Raw genomic sequence first — 20,513 nt, 5'->3', positions numbered from 1 at the left:
AGGATCCTGCAGCAGCAGAATGAAGACCTGCGCCGGCGGCTCTCCCACACCACCCACAAGATGGAGGCCATGGAGACGGAGTTTGAGACCAGCCGCCACTACATGCGGGAGGAGATGGGTCGTACCCGCGACGACCTGGAGAAGATGAGAGACAAGTTCCGCAGGTGACGAGTTCGACCTCCCTCATATTCTGAGCCAGTTGTCAGTGTCATGGGAAGCTCTCTCGCTATCTCATAACACAGATAATATTCCCTTACACCGCACACCGCGCTCACTCACTTCCTCTCCCCACTACACCTTTTTCCCCACACAGAAAGATTAAATGAATACCTTCCCCGGCAATCCATTTTTAATGAATTTGATCAAAGCTGTTGAATTAATGAGATCTTATCTGTCTGATTATGCATCTAGTTGTTACTTTAATTCCCTCAACCTCCGGGCATGTTGGATTGCCTATTTCAGAATGTTTTGTTAAGTTTCTGCCACATGGAACATTGCCAGGAAGTCTGTGCTGTTATCTACACACAAGTTGTCTGGATGGTGTTTGGGTGGGGGCCCATTCTCAATACACACGGGAAACTGTTGAGCGTGAAAAACACAGCAGGGGTACAGTTCTTGACACAAACCGGTGCGCTTGGCACCTAGTACCATACCCTGTTCAAAGGCCCCTAAATCTTTTGTCTTGCCCCAATCCATGTCTCAGTTGTCTCAAGGCTTACAAGTCCTTCTCTAACCTGTCTCCTCCCCTTCATCTACACTGATTTGAAGTGGATTTAACAAGTGACATCAATAAGGGATCGTAGCTTCCACCTGGATTCACCTGGTCAGTCTATGTCATGGAAAGAGTTCTTAATGTTTTGTACACTCAGTGCATATCTGTATTTCATAATGTTGTTGTTCAATCGGAGGATATTGCCCCAGGGCTCTTCTGTGCCCCACCACACTTTCTCTGTCAGCCCTAGTTGGTGATAACATCAGGCCTTCCTCTACAATACATGGCCACCAGTCTTTCAGAAGCTGATTAAAAGCAAATGCTTCTCCTACATATTATTATTCTGGTTTGCTGTGTTTCCCTGGCGACGCACCTGCAACCCTCCCTGCTCTTGATTAAGAAATCCATCTTTGCACATCTGCTTGTCAATCAAGTTCATTCTGAAGTAAAAGGCAATCCAAGTACCATCTGTGTACAACTTGTAGCTTGTTAAATAATGATTTACATTATTCACCGTTTACAGTTAACATTTAAAAGCTTATTGACAGATCAAATAGATTCATGAGTTTAACACTAGAACCGCTAAAGCAGTCATTTGGACTTTTCATGATAAAAAAAACAGATAAAGTGACTTATGCCCCCTTCTATCCTTGACTTTTTCTGAGTAACTCTATATAACACACTGTCCTTGTTAGAATCTTCATATCACAAACAGAACTGGAGTTATAACCAGTTTTAAGAGGGCTTATCATTTTTTAAATAGTGCCTGCCCCCCCCTCCTCCAGACAGTTACCGTGTCCAGTTGATAATCACCCCCAGTAATTGTTTGGAAACTGAACCTAAACTATGCCTAAACTAATTTCACACATATAACAGCAGATGAAATAAATGAAGTGAAGTATGATGGGGGAGAATGGGTGAGTTGATGAGCGAGGGGAAGCGAACAACGCAGAATTATGTAATCACCAATTGGGAATGAAGAACAGGGCGGGTCATTCTATTATATTGGTCTATTCAGATTTTTATCTCAAAATGGTATGGACCTTTTTATAACAGTCCATCAAATCCATGGCGAGCAGGGCGCCTGCAGGCTAACCTCGGTCGTTAGTTGAACGGTGTTTCCTCCGACACGTTGGTGCGGCTGGCTTCCGGGTTAAGCGGGTGGGTGTTAAGAAGTGCGGGATGGCTGGTCATGCTTCGGAGGACGCATGACTCGACCTTCACCTCCCGAGCCCGTTGGGGAGTTGCAGTGATGAGACCAGATCGAAATTGGGGAGATAAAGGGGGTGAAATACAAAAGAAAAGAATGAGATTGTAAAGCTGTCATTATGAAGTGAAATGGTATTGATCACTGAGGTTCCCACCACCACACTGAGAAGGGTTCTAGGCTGACCTTTCTTACAAGGAGCAGGTGTGCGCCTAAGTTGAAAAATGTAGGCGCACACAAAGAAATTTAGGAGCACAATGAAAAATAGTTGAGGTAATAAAGCTAGAATTCTTAATTTTTCAAGGCGCACTGGTGCTCCTAAATTAAAATTCCAGGTCGTACAGCAAAATATTTATGCGCTTTATGCGAGTAGAATTGTAGCGCTGTAGAGCCCTGCTTAGGAAACTAAAACTCTGTCAGAGGCAGGACACAAGTCTGCAGCTTATGCTGGTTAACAGAACTTGGCGGCAACCATTTCCCGATTTGGTGTCGGGTGATAATGTTTGCCATTCTGTTTCTTATGCACAAGATGTCGTTTAAATCGTAAAATATGTTGCCTCCATTTGAAATATTTTCCAATACATTTCCCATATCTTTCTTTATATGTAAATGTGCCATTTAATTTGTATCTTGTATATGTATATGGAAAAACAGCTTTGTCATTTACTGTTCATATGCATATAGAAATGGTTTTGCTCTGGGGTGCAGTAATGTAAAAAATGCACATGTTTAAGTCAAGATTCCAGGAAAAAACACATGGCTGCTTATTTCAAATCCCCTGTGTGTGTGTGTGTGTGTGTGTGTGTGTGTGTGTGTGTGTGTGTGTGTGTGTGTGTGTGTGTGTGTGTGTGGAATTCAAAAGCAATCATCCCAGTTTATCTCCAATCAAGAGGCGTCTCTTCCTGTTTTTTGGTCAGAGCAACCAGTCACTTTCAATTATCCCTGCAGCGTTTCCATCATAAATCGGAGCATGAGGCTACATGCCTATGCGGGATGCACTGGTCCATCTGCGTGTCCATACCAGATGATCACACATTTCAATGCAGCCTCAGCAAAGGTAATGGTTAAATTGGATTACCGTTGTTTAATGAGTATGCTCAACTCCTATGTCCTATCTGATTATCACCGAGCAGCACCATTACACAGATGCTTTTAGAGATCACTCTGCATGGAGAAAAGGCTCTGGGAATGAGAAGCCAATTGTTGTATTTACGACTACAATTTTACCCAACCCAGGAGCAGCCTTCACATGTGAATTATTCTCTGAGGACTTGATTTAATTTGTTTACGGCAGCCAGACTATTCAATTCGACTTCTTGGTGGATCTATCAAGTGACTTTAATTGCTCTGCCTATTTTCTGAATTCCATCAGCTCTAAATAAAATGAATCACTATCCTCTGAACAGTGAAATACAGCAGGAGTTTACCACTGTGGTCTCGGTGGGAATCCGTGAGCTTTGCTCAAATGTGTTTATGAATTTTTGATTGGGACGAAGAGAGCGAAAATCATCGGTGGTGATTTGCAGTGAACACTTTTTAATTAGTGAGGAATGAGAAGGATGTGCCAGAGGGTAATAAGAAATGTTGGTGTTATTGAGAGGGAAATATGTCAGTCAAATCCAGGTGTTTTTGTAGAATGAATCCTATTGATACGCAATGGTAGCGCTGATGCATACTGGACACTACAATAGCTTTAGTGTCATTGCATTGGGGTTGTAATCAGGGCAAGGTTACACCAGTGTGTGTGTCCTTATGCAATATTGTTCGATCGATGAATCAATCACTTGGCCAGTTGGCCCGGGAGAGGCAGTTGTTGTAACATGTCCGCATCTGCATGGTCAAATGAGCACACAGTATGGCTCAGGGCAGAGAGAGGAGATGAGACGAACAGGCTAGAGAGGATGCCCCTGGTGCACTGTGCAGACCTCACTTCCGGGGGTTCTGTGAGATGGGGTTTGAAACATACAAAGGTTAACAAAGGCAAAATTACTAAAATAACAATGGACATAGAGAGGTGATTAGAAATGACCGGTATTGAAAGATTTGCAGGTTGGTATTTATTGTCGTGAAACTTGCCCTGGTGGCAGATAAAATCTGATTTGAATCCTAACCTTAACCACACTGCTAACCATAATACCTAACCCTTAGCCAATTTGGACTTTGCAGATGGCCCAACTAGCGGAAACCACTCAGTTCTACTTACAGGGAAAGATTCATGAAGAACATTTTTTTGGGAGTGTTTCTTTGTTCAAAAAGTTTCACATGGAGTTGACTTGCAGGTAATTTCACACTCACTGAAAGATTTCACTGAAAGCAGTGTGCTTTGGTGCCCTGAACTTCCTGATTCCCACACCTCTTTACTGTTGCTCACCATTACACATTGTGAGCGTGACTGATGATGATTGTGCACCACCATTATCCTAATCAGGGGTTGTAACCTATTTCTATAGAACAGGAACATCAATACCTGTACAGTACATGACTGCAGGTCCCATCTCATCCATTAAAAGCAAAACTGTGTAAAATTGTTACGTTGCCATTTTTGCGCTTTGAATTTCTTCTGCATCATAATTGCGTTCGCATAAAATCCACCACCTCTCATTTTAGAGTGGAATTTATCTAGCAAATTTAGGAGGCAGTGGATACAGTGGAAAAGTAATTGCCCTTGGCCCTATTGAAATGGGTTTAGTTTAGACTCCTCTCTCCCCTTTCCTCCCATCTCTCGTAATTTGTGCCGAATGTCTAACCTGTTGAAAAACTCTGATGGCTTCATTAAGTGCTCTGAGAAGATTCATACCGCTCTGCTGTTGAATGTGAATGGAAATAAACAAAACTAAATGTACGGATGTGACTGCCAAAAGAACAGTATGCGTACTTCAGGACGTGCCCATTTTCTGGTGCCTTATTGCGGCAATAACTCTGGTCTATATGGCCAGTTTCTTTCATTTATTTGACGACCAGTCTGAGACGAGACGCACATGAGAAGACAACGCATCATCTGAACTATGATGGGAGTTGATTGCATACATTTTAATTTTTTCTTTTTTTTTTACTGCAGTGCTACGTTCTGTACCAGTGGGCTCATATCAGTCAGCAGCATACCATCTGTGGATTTCCGATAACCTTTCTATCTGTAGGCACTGCACTATTAACTGAGACACAATTCTGTTTTCTGCTCTTCTCCACAGACTGCAGAACAGCTACACTGCCTCCCAGCGGGCCAACCAGGACCTGGAGGAGAAGCTTCATGCCCTGGTAACCTTTCACCTCTTTCAACTGTCCTCTGAGCTTTTTATATAGGTTTTCATTGGTCAATACACTGTGTACTTCTGGTGACTACTTTTGAAAGGAAACCTTTACGCACAACTTGTACCATAGTTAAAGGGGCAATCTGCAGTTGCTACATACATTTTTTAATTTTTTTAATGAATGATATGTAGTCTCTACATCAATTTATGCACATATGAATTAATGATATGTATCCATTGATTCTTCAAAAATATAACTTATAAATGCCTCATTAGCTTAGTTCAACTGCCATACCACATCAGAACCCCAAATATATGTTTGCATTACTCCAATGTTTGTAAACAAACAGTATAGCCTCAACATGGTTAAACTATATTTTTGATATCATGGATGGTCAGTCCTTCGATCCATAGCTCGGTCTATGAATTTGAGTGGGTACGTTTCTCCAGCCCCATCCCTCAGCTTTTTACAGGGGTGGGGAAATGGCTTTGTAATTGTTTAAACTGTTGATTGCCCTTTTAATTATTTAACCTCAAATTAAACTTCACTCCAATTCTCAAAATATAAATGTTCCTTTTGACCTTACCCTGGTCAAACGTATTGTAGAATTGCAAACACTGCAACTTCCAATTACAGGTTTCTATGTCACTGAGTTTCCCAGTATACCAGGTCAGTGGATCTATTCTGTATTGGGGAAGAGTCTTTCCCATACAGCTGTGTGTGTGTGTATTTTCTAAAGTGCACTCTCATGCCATTATCCCACACCTGTCAGCCATTTATGTTGCAGGATTTTGTTTTGGATGGTTCTGTGGTACAGAGTGCTGCAAAGGATTAGCACAGAGGGAATTGACTTAATTGCCAAATCATCCTATCACGCATGTCTCTGCCAGACCCCTTGGGAAATGGGAAGGTCCACAACTCTGCTATTCCCTGTGGCAGCACACCAGGGAAAACCTGTGTGCACGCACGCTCCAAACCCACCACAAGTGACAACTATGGAATTTATGTGCAAAGAGAGGGACAGTTGTACATATTCCCACAATGGCAAATCTCATACCGTCCCTTTAAAACATGGTTAACTATGTATGATGCTTGTTATAGGTTTATCAGGAGATTCACAATATGACTCGCCAACCATACATAACAACTATGAATTCACATCGTCATTGTTTCTCCACTATCATCAATCATGTATTAAATATCAGGACATAAAGTATGCGTCGATGTTAGATGTGCGCTGCTGTCCCCACATGTCTGATGGTTGTTTGATTAGCCTCTCAATTCAATTGAAATGTGCTTTATTGCGATGGCCTACTGATACGTATTGCCAAAGCACAATGTTACAATAGAACTAGTCATTAACAATCTAAAAATCTAAACTCAACAGGTCATGGAAATCAACAGAATAATACTAACAATGTTAATTGTGAGGGGTGGTGGGGGGGGGGTATTTGTGTGTGTGTGTGTGTGTGTGTGTGTGTGTGTGTGTGTGTGCGGTGTTTTGTGTGTGCGTACTTTATGTCCATTCTTTCCAATCACATTGTCAAAGGAAACGTGCCCCCTGGCCCAATGTTGTTTTCCCATAAAATGTCAGAATAGTTTTTTAGATGGATAGACAGACACAGTTGAAGTCGGAAGTTTACATACACTTAGGTTGGAGTCATGCAAACTCGTTTTTCAACCACTACACAAATTTCTTGTTAACAAACTATAGTTTTGGCAAGTCGGTTAGGACATCTACTTTGTGCATGACACAAGTAATTTTTCTAACAATTGTTTACAGACAGATTATTTCACTTATAATTCACTGTATCACATTTCCAGTGGGTCAGAAGTTTACATACACTAAGTTGACTATGCCTTTAAACAGCTTGGAAAATTCCAGAAAATGTAATGGCTTCAGAAGCTTCTGTTAGGCTAATTGACATCATTTGAGTCAATTGGAGGTGTACCTGTGGATGTATTTCAAGGCCTACCTTCAAACTCGGTGCCTCTTTCCTTGACATCATGGGAAAATCAAAAGAAATCAGCCAAGACCTCAGAAGAAAAAAAATTGTAGACCTCCACAAGTCTGGTTCATCCTTGGGAGCAATTTCCAAATGGCTGAAGGTACCACGTTCATCTGTACAAACAATAGTATGCAAGTATAAACACCATGGCAGCATCATGTTGTGGGGCTGCTTTCCTGCAGGAGAGACTGGTGCACTTCACAAATAGATGGCATCATGAAGAAGGGAAATTGTGGATATATTGAAGCAACATCTCAAGACATCAGTCAGGAAGTTAAAGCTTGGTCGCAAATGGGTCTTCCAAATGGACAATGACCCCAAGCATACTTCCAAAGTTGTGGCAAAATGGCTTAAGGACGACAAAGTCAAGGTATTGGAGTGGCCATCACAAAGCCCTGACCTCAATCCCATAGAAAATGTGTGGGCAGAAGTGAAAAAGTGTGTGCGAGCAAAGAGGCCTACAAACCTGACACGGTTACACCAGCTCTGTAAGGAGGAATGGGCCAAAATTCACCCAACTTATTGTGGAAGGCTACCTGAAACGTTTGACCCAAATTAAACAATTTAAAGGCAATGCTACCAAATACTAATTGAGTGTATGTAAATGTCTGACCCACTGGGAATGTGGTGAAAGAAATAAAAGCTGAAATAAATCATTCTCTCTACTATTATTCTGATATTTCACATTCTTAAAATAAAGTGGTGATCCTAACTGACCGAAGACAGGGAATTTTTACTAGGATTTAATGTCAGGAATTGTGAAAAACGTGAGTTTAAATGTATTTGGCTAAGGTGTATGTAAACTTGCTTCAACTGTGTATATATGCATGTATATATATCACACACACATACACACAGTGCCTTCAGAAAGTATTTGCACCACTTGACTTTTTCAACATTTTGTTGTTTCAGCCTGAATTTAAAATAGATTAAATTTAGATTTTGTGTCGCTGGCCTACACACAATAAATACTCCACAATGTCAGTGGAATTATGTTTTTAGAAATGTTTCAAATGAATAAAAAATTAAAAGCTGAAATCTTTTGTTCAATAAGTATTCAACTCCTTTGTTATGGCAAGCCTTAATGTTGTTCCCTCTAAGCCTCGCTTGTGCGCAGTCGCGCACTTCCTCCAGGACTGCCATACAGAAGAAATGCCATGCTACGCGGAGACGCAGTAGATTGAACTTCACTGACTTCGCCCATTCATTTGCACTATATAGACCAACTTTTTTTCTGTGCCTGAATCAACATTTACAGTGCATTCGGAAAGTAATCAGACACCTTGACTTTTTCCACATTTTGTTACGTTACAACCTTATTCTACAATGGATAAAATACATTTTTTTTACTCCTCAATCTACAGACAATAGTGTGAAAAGTGGAGAGGATTTTAGAAATGTTTGCAAAAGTATTAAAAAAAACGTAAGTATTCAGACCCTTTGCGATGAGACTCGAAATTGAACTCAGGTGCATCCTGTTACCATTGATCATCCTTGAGATGTTTCTACAACTTGGAGTACACTTGTGGTAAATTCAGTTGTTTGGACATGATTTGGAAAGGCACACAACTGTCTATATAAGGTCCCACAGTTGACAGTGCATATCAGAGAAAAACCAAGCCATAAGGTCAAAGGAATTGTCCGTAGAGCTCTGTGTCAAGGCACATATCTGGGGAAGTGTACCAAAACATTTCTGCAGGATGGACGATCCCCAAGAACACAGTGACCTCCATCGTTCTTAAATGAGAGAAGTTTGGAACCACCAAGACTCTTCCTAGAGCTGGCCGCCCAGCCAAACTGAGCAATCGGGGGAGAAGGGTCTTTGTCAGGGAGGTGACCAAGAACCCCATGGTCACTCTGATGAAGCTCCAGAGTTCCTCTGTGAAGATGAGAGAACCTTCCAGGAGGACTATCATCTCTGCAGCACTCCACCAATCAGGCCTTTGTGGTAGAGTGGCCAGACGGAAGGGTCTGAATACTTTTATACATTTTTTTTATACATTTGCAAAAAATTTTACTTTGGCATTATAGGGTATTGTGTGTAGATTGATGTGGGGAAAACAAGATTTAATCGCTTTTAGAATAAGGCTGTAATGTGGAAAAAGTCAAGGGGTCTGAATACTTTCCAACTACACTAGACACTGAAGTAGCTTACACTGAATGTTCCTGAGTGGCCTAGTTACAGTTTTGACTTAAATCGCCTTGAAAATCTATGGCAAGACTTGAAAATTACTATCAAGCAATGACCAACAACCCCACAGAGCTTGAAGAATTTTTAAATGTACAATCCAGGTGTAGAAAGCTCTTGGAGACTTACCCAGAAAGACTCACAGCTGTAATCGCTATCAAAGGTGACTCTAACATGTTTTGACTAAGGGGTGTGAATACTTTTGTAAATTTTATTTCTGTACTTCATTTTCATGAAATGTGTGAAAATTTCTAGAAACATGTTTTCACTTTATGGGTAGATGGGTGAGAAAAATAAATACATTTAATCCATTTTGAATTCAGGCTGTAACAACAATGTGGAATAAGTCAAGGGAATACTTTCTGAAGGCAGTGTGTGTGTGTGTGTGTGTGTGTGTGTGTGTGTGTGTGTGTGTGTGTGTGTGTGTGTGTGTGTGTGTGTGTGTGTGTGTGTGTGTGTGTGTGTGTGTGTATACATGCATGCATACATACATACATACATACACACACTACATACATACACACACTACATACATACATACATACATACATACACTACCATTCAAAAGTTTGGTGTCACTTACAAAAGGCCTTGTTCTTGAAAGAAAAGCAAAACAAATTGTCCAGTAAAATAACATCAAATTGATCAGAAATAAAGTGTAGACTTTTTGTTAATGTTTAAATTACTAGTGTAGCTGGAAACGGCAATTTTTTTTCTGGAATATCTACATAGGCGTACGGAGGCCCATTATCAGCAACCATCACTCCTGTCTTCCAATAGCACATTGTGTTAGCTAATCCAAGTTTATCATTTTAAAAGGCTAATTGATCATTAGAAAACCCTTTTGCAATTATGTTAGCACAGCTGAAAACTTGTTCTGATTAAAGAAGCAATAAAACTGGCCTTTAGACTAGTTGAGAATCTGGAGCATCAGCGGGTTTGATTAAAGGAGGTGGGATGGTGTGGGGGTGCTTTGCTGGTGAATTCAAGGCATACTTAACCAGCGTGGCTGCCACAACATTCTGCAGCGATACGCCATCCCATATGGTTTGCGCTTAGTGGGATTATCATTTGTTTTTCACCAGGTCAATGACCCAGCACACCTCCAGGCTGTGTAAGGGCTATTTGACCAAGGAGAGTGATGGAGTGCTGCATCAGATGACCTGGCCTCCACAATCACCCAACCTCAATCCAATTGAGATGGTTTGGAATGAGTTGGACTGTGGAGTGAAGGAAAAGCGGCCAACAAGTACTCAGCATATGTGGGAAATCATTCCTCATGAAGCTGGTTGAGAAAATGCCAAGAGTGTGCAAAGCTGTCATCAAGGCAAAGAGTGGCTACTTGGAAGAGTCTAAAATATATTTAGATTTTTTATAAACACATTTTTGGTTACTACATGATTCCATATGTGTTGTTTCATAGTTTTGATATCTTCTCTATTATTCTACAATGTAGAAAATAGCAAAAATAAAGAAAAACCCTTGAATGACTAGGTGTGTCCTGTATATACACTAAGTAGTAGCCCGTTTATTATGTACACCACCCCGTTCACGAACATGGTTCGCTCCTACAGACAGTGAGTCACGTGGCCGTGGTTTGCTGTATAAAGCATGCAGACCGGCCTCCTGGGCTTTTCACGAACGACATTCTCTAGTCTTTACTGAGAATGGTATGACAAACATCCAGCCAGCGTCAGTCCTGTGGGCGACAATAGCTTGTTAATGAGAGGTCGAAGGAGAATGGCAAGAATTAAGCTGACAGGCGGGCCACAAAGTCATATAACGGCACAGTACAACAGTTTGCAAAACGGCATCTCAGAACGCACAACTCGTCGGTCCTTGTCACAGATGGGCTATTGCAGCAAGAAGAAGCAGCTCCAGTGGGCACGCGATCACCAACACTGGACAACTGAGGAGTGGAAAAACATTGTCTCGTCTGACAAATCCCGGTTCCTGTTGCGTCATGCTGGTGACAAAATCAGAATTTGGCGAAGTGCCATGAGTTTATGGCCCCATCCAGCCTGATGTCAACGGTACAGGCTGGTAATGCTGTGGGTAATGTTTTCCTAGGTTCTTTCATACCAATTGAGCAACGCTTCCATGCCTGAAGAATTCAGGCTGTTCTGGAGGCAAAGGAGGGTTTGACCCGGTACTAGATGGGTGTACCTAATAAACTGGCATCTGAGTGTATATAGCTGTGATCCTTTGCTGGTGACTGTCGTATGGTCCCCTCTGATAGCTGTGTGACAATCAAAGTCAAGCTGCACTGTGTTACTAGGGAAAGACCAACTATGTTGCTGTGAAACTGCCAACTCTCTGCATGGCATGTGATCTGAGTAGAACTACAAGCAGTTTCCCTTGACTGCCCGTTAACCAGAGGCTAGCCCTCCCAGAATGGATTCACACCACATAGGCCTATTTACTGTCATATTATCTACCAACATTCTACTGTGATTTTAGTCCAGCCCTGCTGTCAGTGTAGAAGAGGTATCTTTAGCAAAATAGATGATAGAGTATGAATGGGCTGGTCGGAGCTTTATGGATGGGACGTGTGTGGGAGGGGACTGTCCCTGATGTGAGGTAATCTCTTTTAACTGACCAGAGGATTACTCTGTCCAAAACATGCTCTGTCCCCACACTCACTCGGTCAAAGGTGGCCTTTAGCCAGGGGATGGGCAATTGAAAGAGTATCTGTGTTTTGTGTTGCTGGCCTAAAATAATTTTGAATATTCGCATCTCAGCGTGAAACGGGGTTGAAGGGGAAAAGTTTGCGGTAATTGTTCCAATTACTGGTTGTTCTGATACTCAATACATTATTTTCAAAGTGATTGACATACTCCAGACAAACACAACTTAGTTAGACATTTTGCCAGTGCTTATAAATTTAACGAGCAGAGTAGTTCGAAATTGAGTACTTCTATTCAATTATAAGTAAACAAATTAAACCTTGAATCGAGGACTCTCGGTCACCCCTAGTACACAGCTTTAAAATCCTCCTTCCTCATCCTTGGGGATTCCATTATTTTTGTGTTGAGCCTAAATTGATGATATTTCCCAGTTCTTTTTAGAGGTCTATTGATAGTGTGATTGGGAATAGGCCTGTGGACCACTGTCGAACAGTTGAGGCCCTAAATTGCATGCCTTATTTCAACTAATTCTGACGTGTTGCGGTAGAGGAGTTTGCAATCAGAAACCTTATTAGCCGATGAAGCACTGGCGATCTCATGTAATAGAAGAGACCAAAATGTTCTGTCTTGTCTTCGTTCTCACCAGCCGTCTGTCTTATTTTTTTTCTTCTGTCTTTCTCTCATTCTCTTCCTCTCTCTCCTCATGCTGCCGATTCGTGACGGGCTGTCTCATCATCAGGCTGCGATCAGTCAAACCTGGGTCTACGCAGTTGCGTTATCATTATTTTTCTCTCCCGACTACCTCCCCTATCACCCCCCCTGATCATTTATTACTGTTGTCATTTTCATTACTGCTCTGCTTGTTGTTTCTGAATAAGAAGTCTCTCCATCCTCCTGTCTTGTCCTGGCAAACTGCTCTAGATGTCCCGCAGTAGATCATCCTGTCTGTAGCGCTGCTATGGGGGTTGAGGTTGGGGGGAAATAATGTGATTCTCTAGGTGTGCCTAGTGGTTCAAACTTTACTTTTCTAGTCTCAAGTCCCCCACCTCTCTATATATCCCCTTTTGAGTTACCATAGGTTTGTTATGCGCTGCTGCACAAGTGCTGTAGTAGAGATCACTAAGGTGTTTTATGGCCGTGTCTTTGCCCAGTTGAGCTGCGTCTCTGCATCACAATGAGGCGCTGACTGGCTTCTTTCTGTGTGCTTTTATTTATTTATTTATTTTTCTCCTCAGACTCTCCAGTTGAGAATATACTATACAGATAATTGGTTCATTTTTGACATGGCAAGCAATGGAGCAGGAGCTACAGTCTGGGTCTCATTCTGTGTAAATGTCTCACAGTAACTCCCTTTCTCACTGATTCTCTATCCTCTCTTCAAGCAGGTGTGATTTAATGTTAGTGACTATACCCTATCCCTTGGTGAGGATTTGGATCTGAAACCACCGGACAGAGCTCCGTGCTGGCTTCAGTTAACATCCAGTAAATTTACAACATGTCAGAGATAAGCTGCAGATAGGGCCCCCCCCCCCGAACAGAACAGCAAGCCTGATCAGGGTAGCGCTCGGCTAGTGGGCTTACAGGGTATCGGTGCAGGTCCAAGCCACTCGCAGTGGGCTCGCTGGAGGCTCTAATGAACCTGTGGTGAATATTAATGCACGATATTGATGTATTCCAAATTGTTGTACAATCTGGACCTGCTCTCGCTTACTAACACAAACGCACTACACATACACACGCAGGAGTCACAGAATCTGGATCCGCACTCTTAATTGGTTTGGAAGTTCTCCAGCTTGGGTTTGGGGATCATTTGCTGCGAGAGAATGTTCAGAAGCCCAGAGAAAACCGGCGGTTTGTTTTTCCAATTTGAAATTGGACAGGTGCATTGCACATATAGTGTGAGGTCCCTACTGTACCAAGCACAATTTGTGGGCTTAATCTTACTTAAAGGGTAGTCACCACAGCTACTCAGGACCACAGGCTATTCCTGTGGTATCTCTGAAATCAGAGACATTTTTTGATATTAGAGAATCCCGATTTATAATACATCAGATAATGTTAGCACTGAAGCTCCAGAGTATTTGATCAATTGTTGCCTGTCATGGCCCTTGTGTAATCTACCTGTCACTCACCTAACTGTATGATAACTGAAGCCATTCACTAGCCCTCTAAAAAAATACAATAGCATGTCACCTGCCCAGGTGTTTTCCTAAAGTTAGCGGTCGTTTTTCCCTTAACATATTGCATGGGTGTGGGAGAGGGAGTAACTACATATTAGGGGGACTTGGCACAGACTCAGACCCAGTGTCATTTGAGTTCACACTGTGTTACTTCATAATGTGCTATCGATCTGTTTATGTAGGACACGTCCTGCGCCTGTTTTTTTTTTCCCCCCTCTAACCACACTGCTGAGCTGAGTGGAGAACAAAAGCAGCAGCCTCCGTCTCTGTGCTGCTGTGTCAGCCAGCGGGGAGGATGGAGGAGACATGCTTTAACTTTAATCAATGAGGAAATCACTCCTCATGTGTACTTGAGAGGAGGCCGGTGGGAGGAGCCATAAAAGGACGGCGTCACTGTAATGGAATAAAATCGAACCGAGTCAAACGTGTGGTTTCCATGCGTTTGGTCTGTTTTGATACCGTTCCATTTATTCCATTACAATGAGCCCGTCCTCCTATAGCTCCTCCCACCAGCCGCCTCTGGTGTACTTACTTAAACATAGAGTCCAGCAGCTAGTGCACCGCTACATTGGCTATGGTTATCCCTGTGTGAATGATGCGTGAAGCTGCTCTCTGACATTATTCTCCCCTCACCATTCTCTTTCTGCAGCTCCGTAAAGTGGAGAGGGACAAGAAGACCATGGACCAGGAGATAGTGGAGCTCACCAACAAACTCCTGGATGCCAAGAACACCATTGACAAGCTGGAGGAGTTGAACGTGGGTGTTCTCACTGTCCCTCTTTGAGTTATCACATACCAGATTTAAAGTTGTGTATAGTGTAGGACCACAGTGTGTGGTAAAATTAAGACATTGAGCAGATCAACCACACCGTTCTGAGAATAAAGTGTGTCTGAGTGTTGTGTGAGATGGCCTTGTTGATTCTTCTCCCTGACAGGAGCGCTATCGGCAAGATTGCAATTTGGCCGTGCAGCTGTTGAAGTGCAATAAGTCCCATTTCAGAAACCACAAGTTTGCAGATGTAAGTATAGCTCTGATCGTTTAGTGGAAATGATTGAGGCTCGTATATAAAACGTGTTCCACTTGTCACAGTGGCATTGTTGGAGCTTGAATGTGTTTTGCACTCCGTAGTGACACTCTTGGATGTGAGAGAGAGAAATGGGGAGAGAGCGGTCGCCTGGGTGATTTTTAAAAGGCTGCAGAGCTCTTCACATGTTTTGTCTGACCCTGGCGTCAGAGAGGACTAGGCAAAGAGAAAAACAAAGAGAATCGAAAGAGGATTTTTTTTTAAAAGCTGAGGTTTGCCTGCCCACTTTATCACAGCTTGTGTGTGTGTTTGAGTGTTGTACATCATAGCATTGATTGCTCATGTGTGTACAATACAGTGCATTCAGAAAGTATTCAGACACCTTGACCTTTTCCACATTTTGTTACGTTACAGCCTTATTCTAAAATGGATTACATTGTTTTTTTCTCTCATCAGTCTACACACAATACCCCATAATAACAAAGCAACAGGTTTAGACATTTATTCAAAATTATACATTTACATAATTATTCAGACCCTTTACTCAGTACTTTGTTGATGCACCTTTGGCAGCGATTACAGCCTTGAGTCTTGAGTATGACGCTACAAGGTTGGCACACCTGTATTTGCGGAGTTCCTTCCATTTTTCTCTGCAGATCCTCTTAAGCTCTGTCAGGTTGGATGGGGAGTGTCACTGAACAGCTATTTTCAGGTCTCTCCAGAGATGTTCGATCGGGTTCAAGTCCGGGCTCTGGCTGGGCCACTAAAGGACATTCAGAGACTTGTCCTAAAGCCACTCCTGCGTTGTCTTGGCTGTGTGCTTATGGTCGTTGTCCTGTTGGAAGGTGAACCTTCTCCCCAGTCTGAGGTCCTGAGCACTCTGGAGCAGGTTTTCATCAAGGATCTCTCTGTACTTTTCTCCGTTAATCTTGGGCTATCGAATGGCGCAAAGGTCTAAGGCACTGAATCTCAGTGCTAGAGGCATCACTACAGACCCTGGTTTGATTCCAGGCTGTATCACAACCGGCTGTGATTGGGAGTCCCATAGGGCGGCGCACAATTGGCCCAGCATCGTCAGGGTTTGGCTGGGGTAGGCCGTCATTGTAAATAAGAATTTGTTCTTAACTGACTTGCGTAGTTAAATAAAGGTTAAATAAAAAATATAAAAAATAACTTCACTTTCCCTCGATCCTGACTAGTCTCCCAGTCCATGCCGCTGAAAAACATCCCCACAGCATGATGCTGCCACCACCATGCTTCACCGTAGGGATGGTGCCAGGTTTCCTCCAGACGTGACGCTTGGCATTCAGGCCAAAGAGTTCATTCTTGGTTTCATCAGACCAGTGAATCTTGTTTCTCATGGTCTGAGAGACCTTTAGGTGCCTTTTGGCAAACTCCAAGCGGGTTGTCCTGTGCCTTTTACTGAGGAGTGGCTTCCGTCTGGCCACTCTACCATAAAGGCCTGATTTGGTGGAGTGCTGCAGAGATGGTTGTCCTTCTAGAAGGTTCTCTCATCTCCACAGAGGAACTCGAGAGCTCTGTCAGTGACCATTGGGTTCTTGGTCACCACCCGGACCAAGGCCCTTCTCCCCCGATTGTTCAGTTTGGCCGGGCGGCCAGCTCTAGGAAGAGTTGGTTGTTCCAAACTTCTTCCATTTAAGAATGATGGAGGCCACTGTGTTCTTGGACATTTAAGGCTGCAGAAATGTTTGTTACCCAGATCTGTTTCTTGACACAATCCTGTCTCGGAGCTCTATGGACAATTCCTTCGACCTCATGGCTTGGTTTTTGCTCTGACATGCACTGTCAACTGTGGGACCTTTATATAGAAAGGTGTGTGCCTTTCCAAATCATGTCCAATGAATTGAATTTACCACAGGTGGACTCTAAGTTGTAGAAACATCTCAAGGATGATCAATGGAAACAGGATGCACCGGAGCTCAATTTCAAGTCTCATAGCAAAGGGTATGAATACTTATGTTATTTTTCTTAAAAAATGTGGATAAATGTCCAAAAATGTATAAACTGTTTTTGCTGTGGTATTTTGTTTAGATTGAGGTAAACATTTATTGTATCCATTTTAGAATAAGGCTGTAACGAACAAAATGTGGAAAAAGGGAAGGATTCTGAATACTTTCCGAGACTTTCTTAGTCTGGAACTGCTATTGATAGCAATGATGTCAGCAAAACTCGAAGCACCCCTTTCTCTGTTCCCACCTCTGGGTGAGATTTTCTGGGTGAGATCAAGAGCTACTAAGTTCAGAGCCTGCTGGGTAATCAATACATCAGCAAACAAAGGACTTGGAAGTCAGTATTATTAAAGAAATCCATCGAAACCAAAGTGTTGTGCTATGACTGTCTCTTAAATGTAAATGTTTTTCTCAAGTGTAAAATCCATTTTCTTATTTCTCCCCTAATTTCACTCCCTAAGACTCGATTAATGGAAATGTTTTCGCTACATGCCAGTTGTTTTGAACAATGCCATTACGAAGTTCAATACGGATTATGAAGGACGAGGCTCCTCTGGGCATCACTTCCATAACCAACAAATGTTTCAAGTTTTACTGAGTGTGTTTACATGCACACTAATATTTCAATATGAAATAGATTATGGCAGTAGGCAGGTTATGGAATAGTCATGTAAACGCCTTACTCTGCTTATCGGCGTAAGGTCAAAATCAAAGTAAACATACGCTGATTAAAACACCTGGTTTTCTCAGCAATCTTTCAAATTATTAGGAGAGGTACACACCTTAATCAGTGTTCCAGCTGTGTATTTGATCAGAGCATGTGCTAGCACCAGCCGAGTGAGCCTCCCTCCTTTAGTGCGAGTTCAGTGAATTTGGAAATAACTGAAAAGTATGTGTAGTAGAAGTAGTTCTCACATACAAACTTCATGTGACCGACCGGCTCGATCTTATGTGGCAAAATTTGAAAGTCTTTTTTACATAAAAATAGACAGTATCATACACTGTAGTTGAGAAACAATGGGAAAGTAATTTTGCATCAACTTGTAACCCCACTTTTGAGATAATGGCCCTTGAATGTTTTGGTACACCTACTGGAGAGCTCTTATTTGTCTACATCCATTCAGCATCGTTCACACCCTCTTAAACCGATCTCTTTAAGGATTCACATGTGAAGCCATGTGGTAAATGCTCGCTATATAAAATATTTGTCACATGCATAGGATACAGAAGGTGTAAATGGTACAGTGAAGTGGTTACTTGCATAGTAGCAATATAAAAAAAACAAAGTGTCCAGATAAAATATTTTTATCATTATTAGATGACGCTTACCTGACACACATGTCTAAATTGATGGGTCATGTGAAGGAAATGCTTTAACCACCCCCCAGCTACATCTAGCTAAGTGGATGGGTCACTATTGTCTAGACCTGTAAACATGTTCATGAAATACAAAAGATGGCCATAATCACCCCCAGACATACCTGGCTAATTTGATGGGTCATGTAATCATCTGGCCGATGTGGAGTCTTTTGTTTAGACATGTCGCGAGCTGGTTAAAAAAAATGAACCGGCATAATCCCAACTCATACTATTACCAATACAAACATTGTCATAGCTGTAGTATAAATCTGCAGGTAGCTAAAGCTAACAAACTGGGTTCAATGTTAGCTAGCTAACATTAGGCTATAACTAGCAATGCAAATGGTTTTCTGATTCTAATGATATTACTACATAGCTTGTTGGCTCGCTAGGTGTATGATCTAACATTTGCTAGCTAACTAACAGCATGCTTTAACTTTCTGACAAAATTAGAAACTTATATCTGAAAATGTAGCTAGACTCTTACCCGTATACAGTTGAAGTAGGAAGTTTACATTCACTTAGGTTGGAGTCATGAACTCGTTTTTCAACCACTCCATAAATGTCTTGTTATTAACAAACTATAGTTTTTGCAAGTTGGTTAGGACATCTACTTTGTGCATGACACGTAATTTTTCCAACAATTGTTTAGACAGATTATTTCACTTATAATTCACTGTATCACAATTCCAGTGGGTCAGAAGTTAACACACTAAGTTGACTGCCTTTAAACAGCTTAGAAAATTGCAGAAAATGGTCATGGCTTTAGAAGCTTCTGATAGGCTAACTGACATAATTTGAGTCAATTGGAGGTGTACCTGTGGATGTATTTCAAGGCCTACATTCAAACTCAGTGCCTCTTTGCTTGACATCATGGGACAATCAAAAGAAATCAGCCAAGACCTCAGAGAAAAAATGTAGACCTCCACAAGTCTGGTTCATCCTTGGGAGCAATTTCCAAATGCCTGAAGGTACCACGTTCATCTGTACAAACAATAGTACGCAAGTATAAACACCATAGGACCACGCAGCCGTCATACCGCTCAGGAAGGAGACGCGTTCTGTCTCCTAGAGATGAACGTACTTTGGTGCGAAAAGTGCAAATCAATCCCAGAACAACAGCAAAGGACCTTGTGAAGATGCTGGAGGAAACAGGTACAAAAGTATCTATATCCACAGTAAAAGGAGTCCTATATTGACAACCTGAAAGGCCGCTCAGCAAGGAAGAAGCCACTGCTCCAAAACCGCCATAAGAAAGCCACACTACAGTTTGCAACTGCACATGGGGACAAAGATTGTACTTTTTGGAGAAATGTCCTCTGGTCTGATGAAACAAAAATAGAACTGTTTGGCCATAATGACCATTGTTATGTTTGGAGGAAAAAGTGGGATGCTTGCAAGCTGAAGAACAGCATCCCAACCGTGAAGCATGGGGGTGGCAGCATCATGTTGCGGGGGTGCTTTGCTGCAGGAGGGACTGGTGTACTTCACAAAATAGATGGCATCATGAGGAATGAAAATTATTTGGATATATTGAAGCAACATCTTAAGACATCAGTCAGGAAGTTAAAGCTTGGTCGCAAAAGGGTCTTCCAAATGGACAATGACCCCAAGCGTACTTCCAAAGTTGTGGCAAAATGGCTCAAGGACAACAAAGTCAAGGTATTGGAGTGGCCATCACAAAGCCCTGACCTCAATCCCATAGAAAATGTGTGGGCAGAACTGAGAAAGTGTGTGCGAGCAAGGAGGCCAACAACCTGACTCAGTTACACCAGCTCTGTCAGGAGGAATGGGCTGAAATTCACCCAACTTATTGTGGGAAGCTTGTGGAAGGCTACACGAAATGTTTGACCAAAGTTAAACAATTTAAAGGCAATGCTACCAAATACTAATTGAGTATACAGTGGGAGAAAAAAGTATTTGATTGATTCCCTGCTGATTTTGTATGTTTGCCCACTGATAAAGAAAGGATCAGTCTATAATTTTA

The 20,513-nt window shown here is 42.1% G+C and overlaps 1 protein-coding gene across 1 annotated transcript in view; it reads left to right on the top strand.

Annotated features, from left to right (window-relative positions):
- LOC106605561 (tight junction-associated protein 1) overlaps nt 1-20,513 on the top strand; it is a 155,461-nt gene that overhangs the window by 110,021 nt on the left and 24,927 nt on the right. Inside the window, exons 6-9 of the mRNA XM_045720112.2 lie at nt 3-164; nt 5,108-5,174; nt 14,822-14,929; nt 15,108-15,191. Coding sequence (XP_045576068.1) covers nt 3-164; nt 5,108-5,174; nt 14,822-14,929; nt 15,108-15,191 — 421 coding nt within the window. The remainder of the gene's footprint in view (nt 1-2; nt 165-5,107; nt 5,175-14,821; nt 14,930-15,107; nt 15,192-20,513) is intronic.

This window comes from Salmo salar, chromosome 01 (genome assembly GCF_965601325.2).
Source record: "Salmo salar chromosome 01, fSalSal1, whole genome shotgun sequence".
In the NCBI taxonomy this organism is placed as follows: domain Eukaryota; kingdom Metazoa; phylum Chordata; class Actinopteri; order Salmoniformes; family Salmonidae; genus Salmo; species Salmo salar.
Note: the sequence above shows the minus strand (reverse complement) of the source record. Positions and strands in the feature narration are given on the sequence as shown.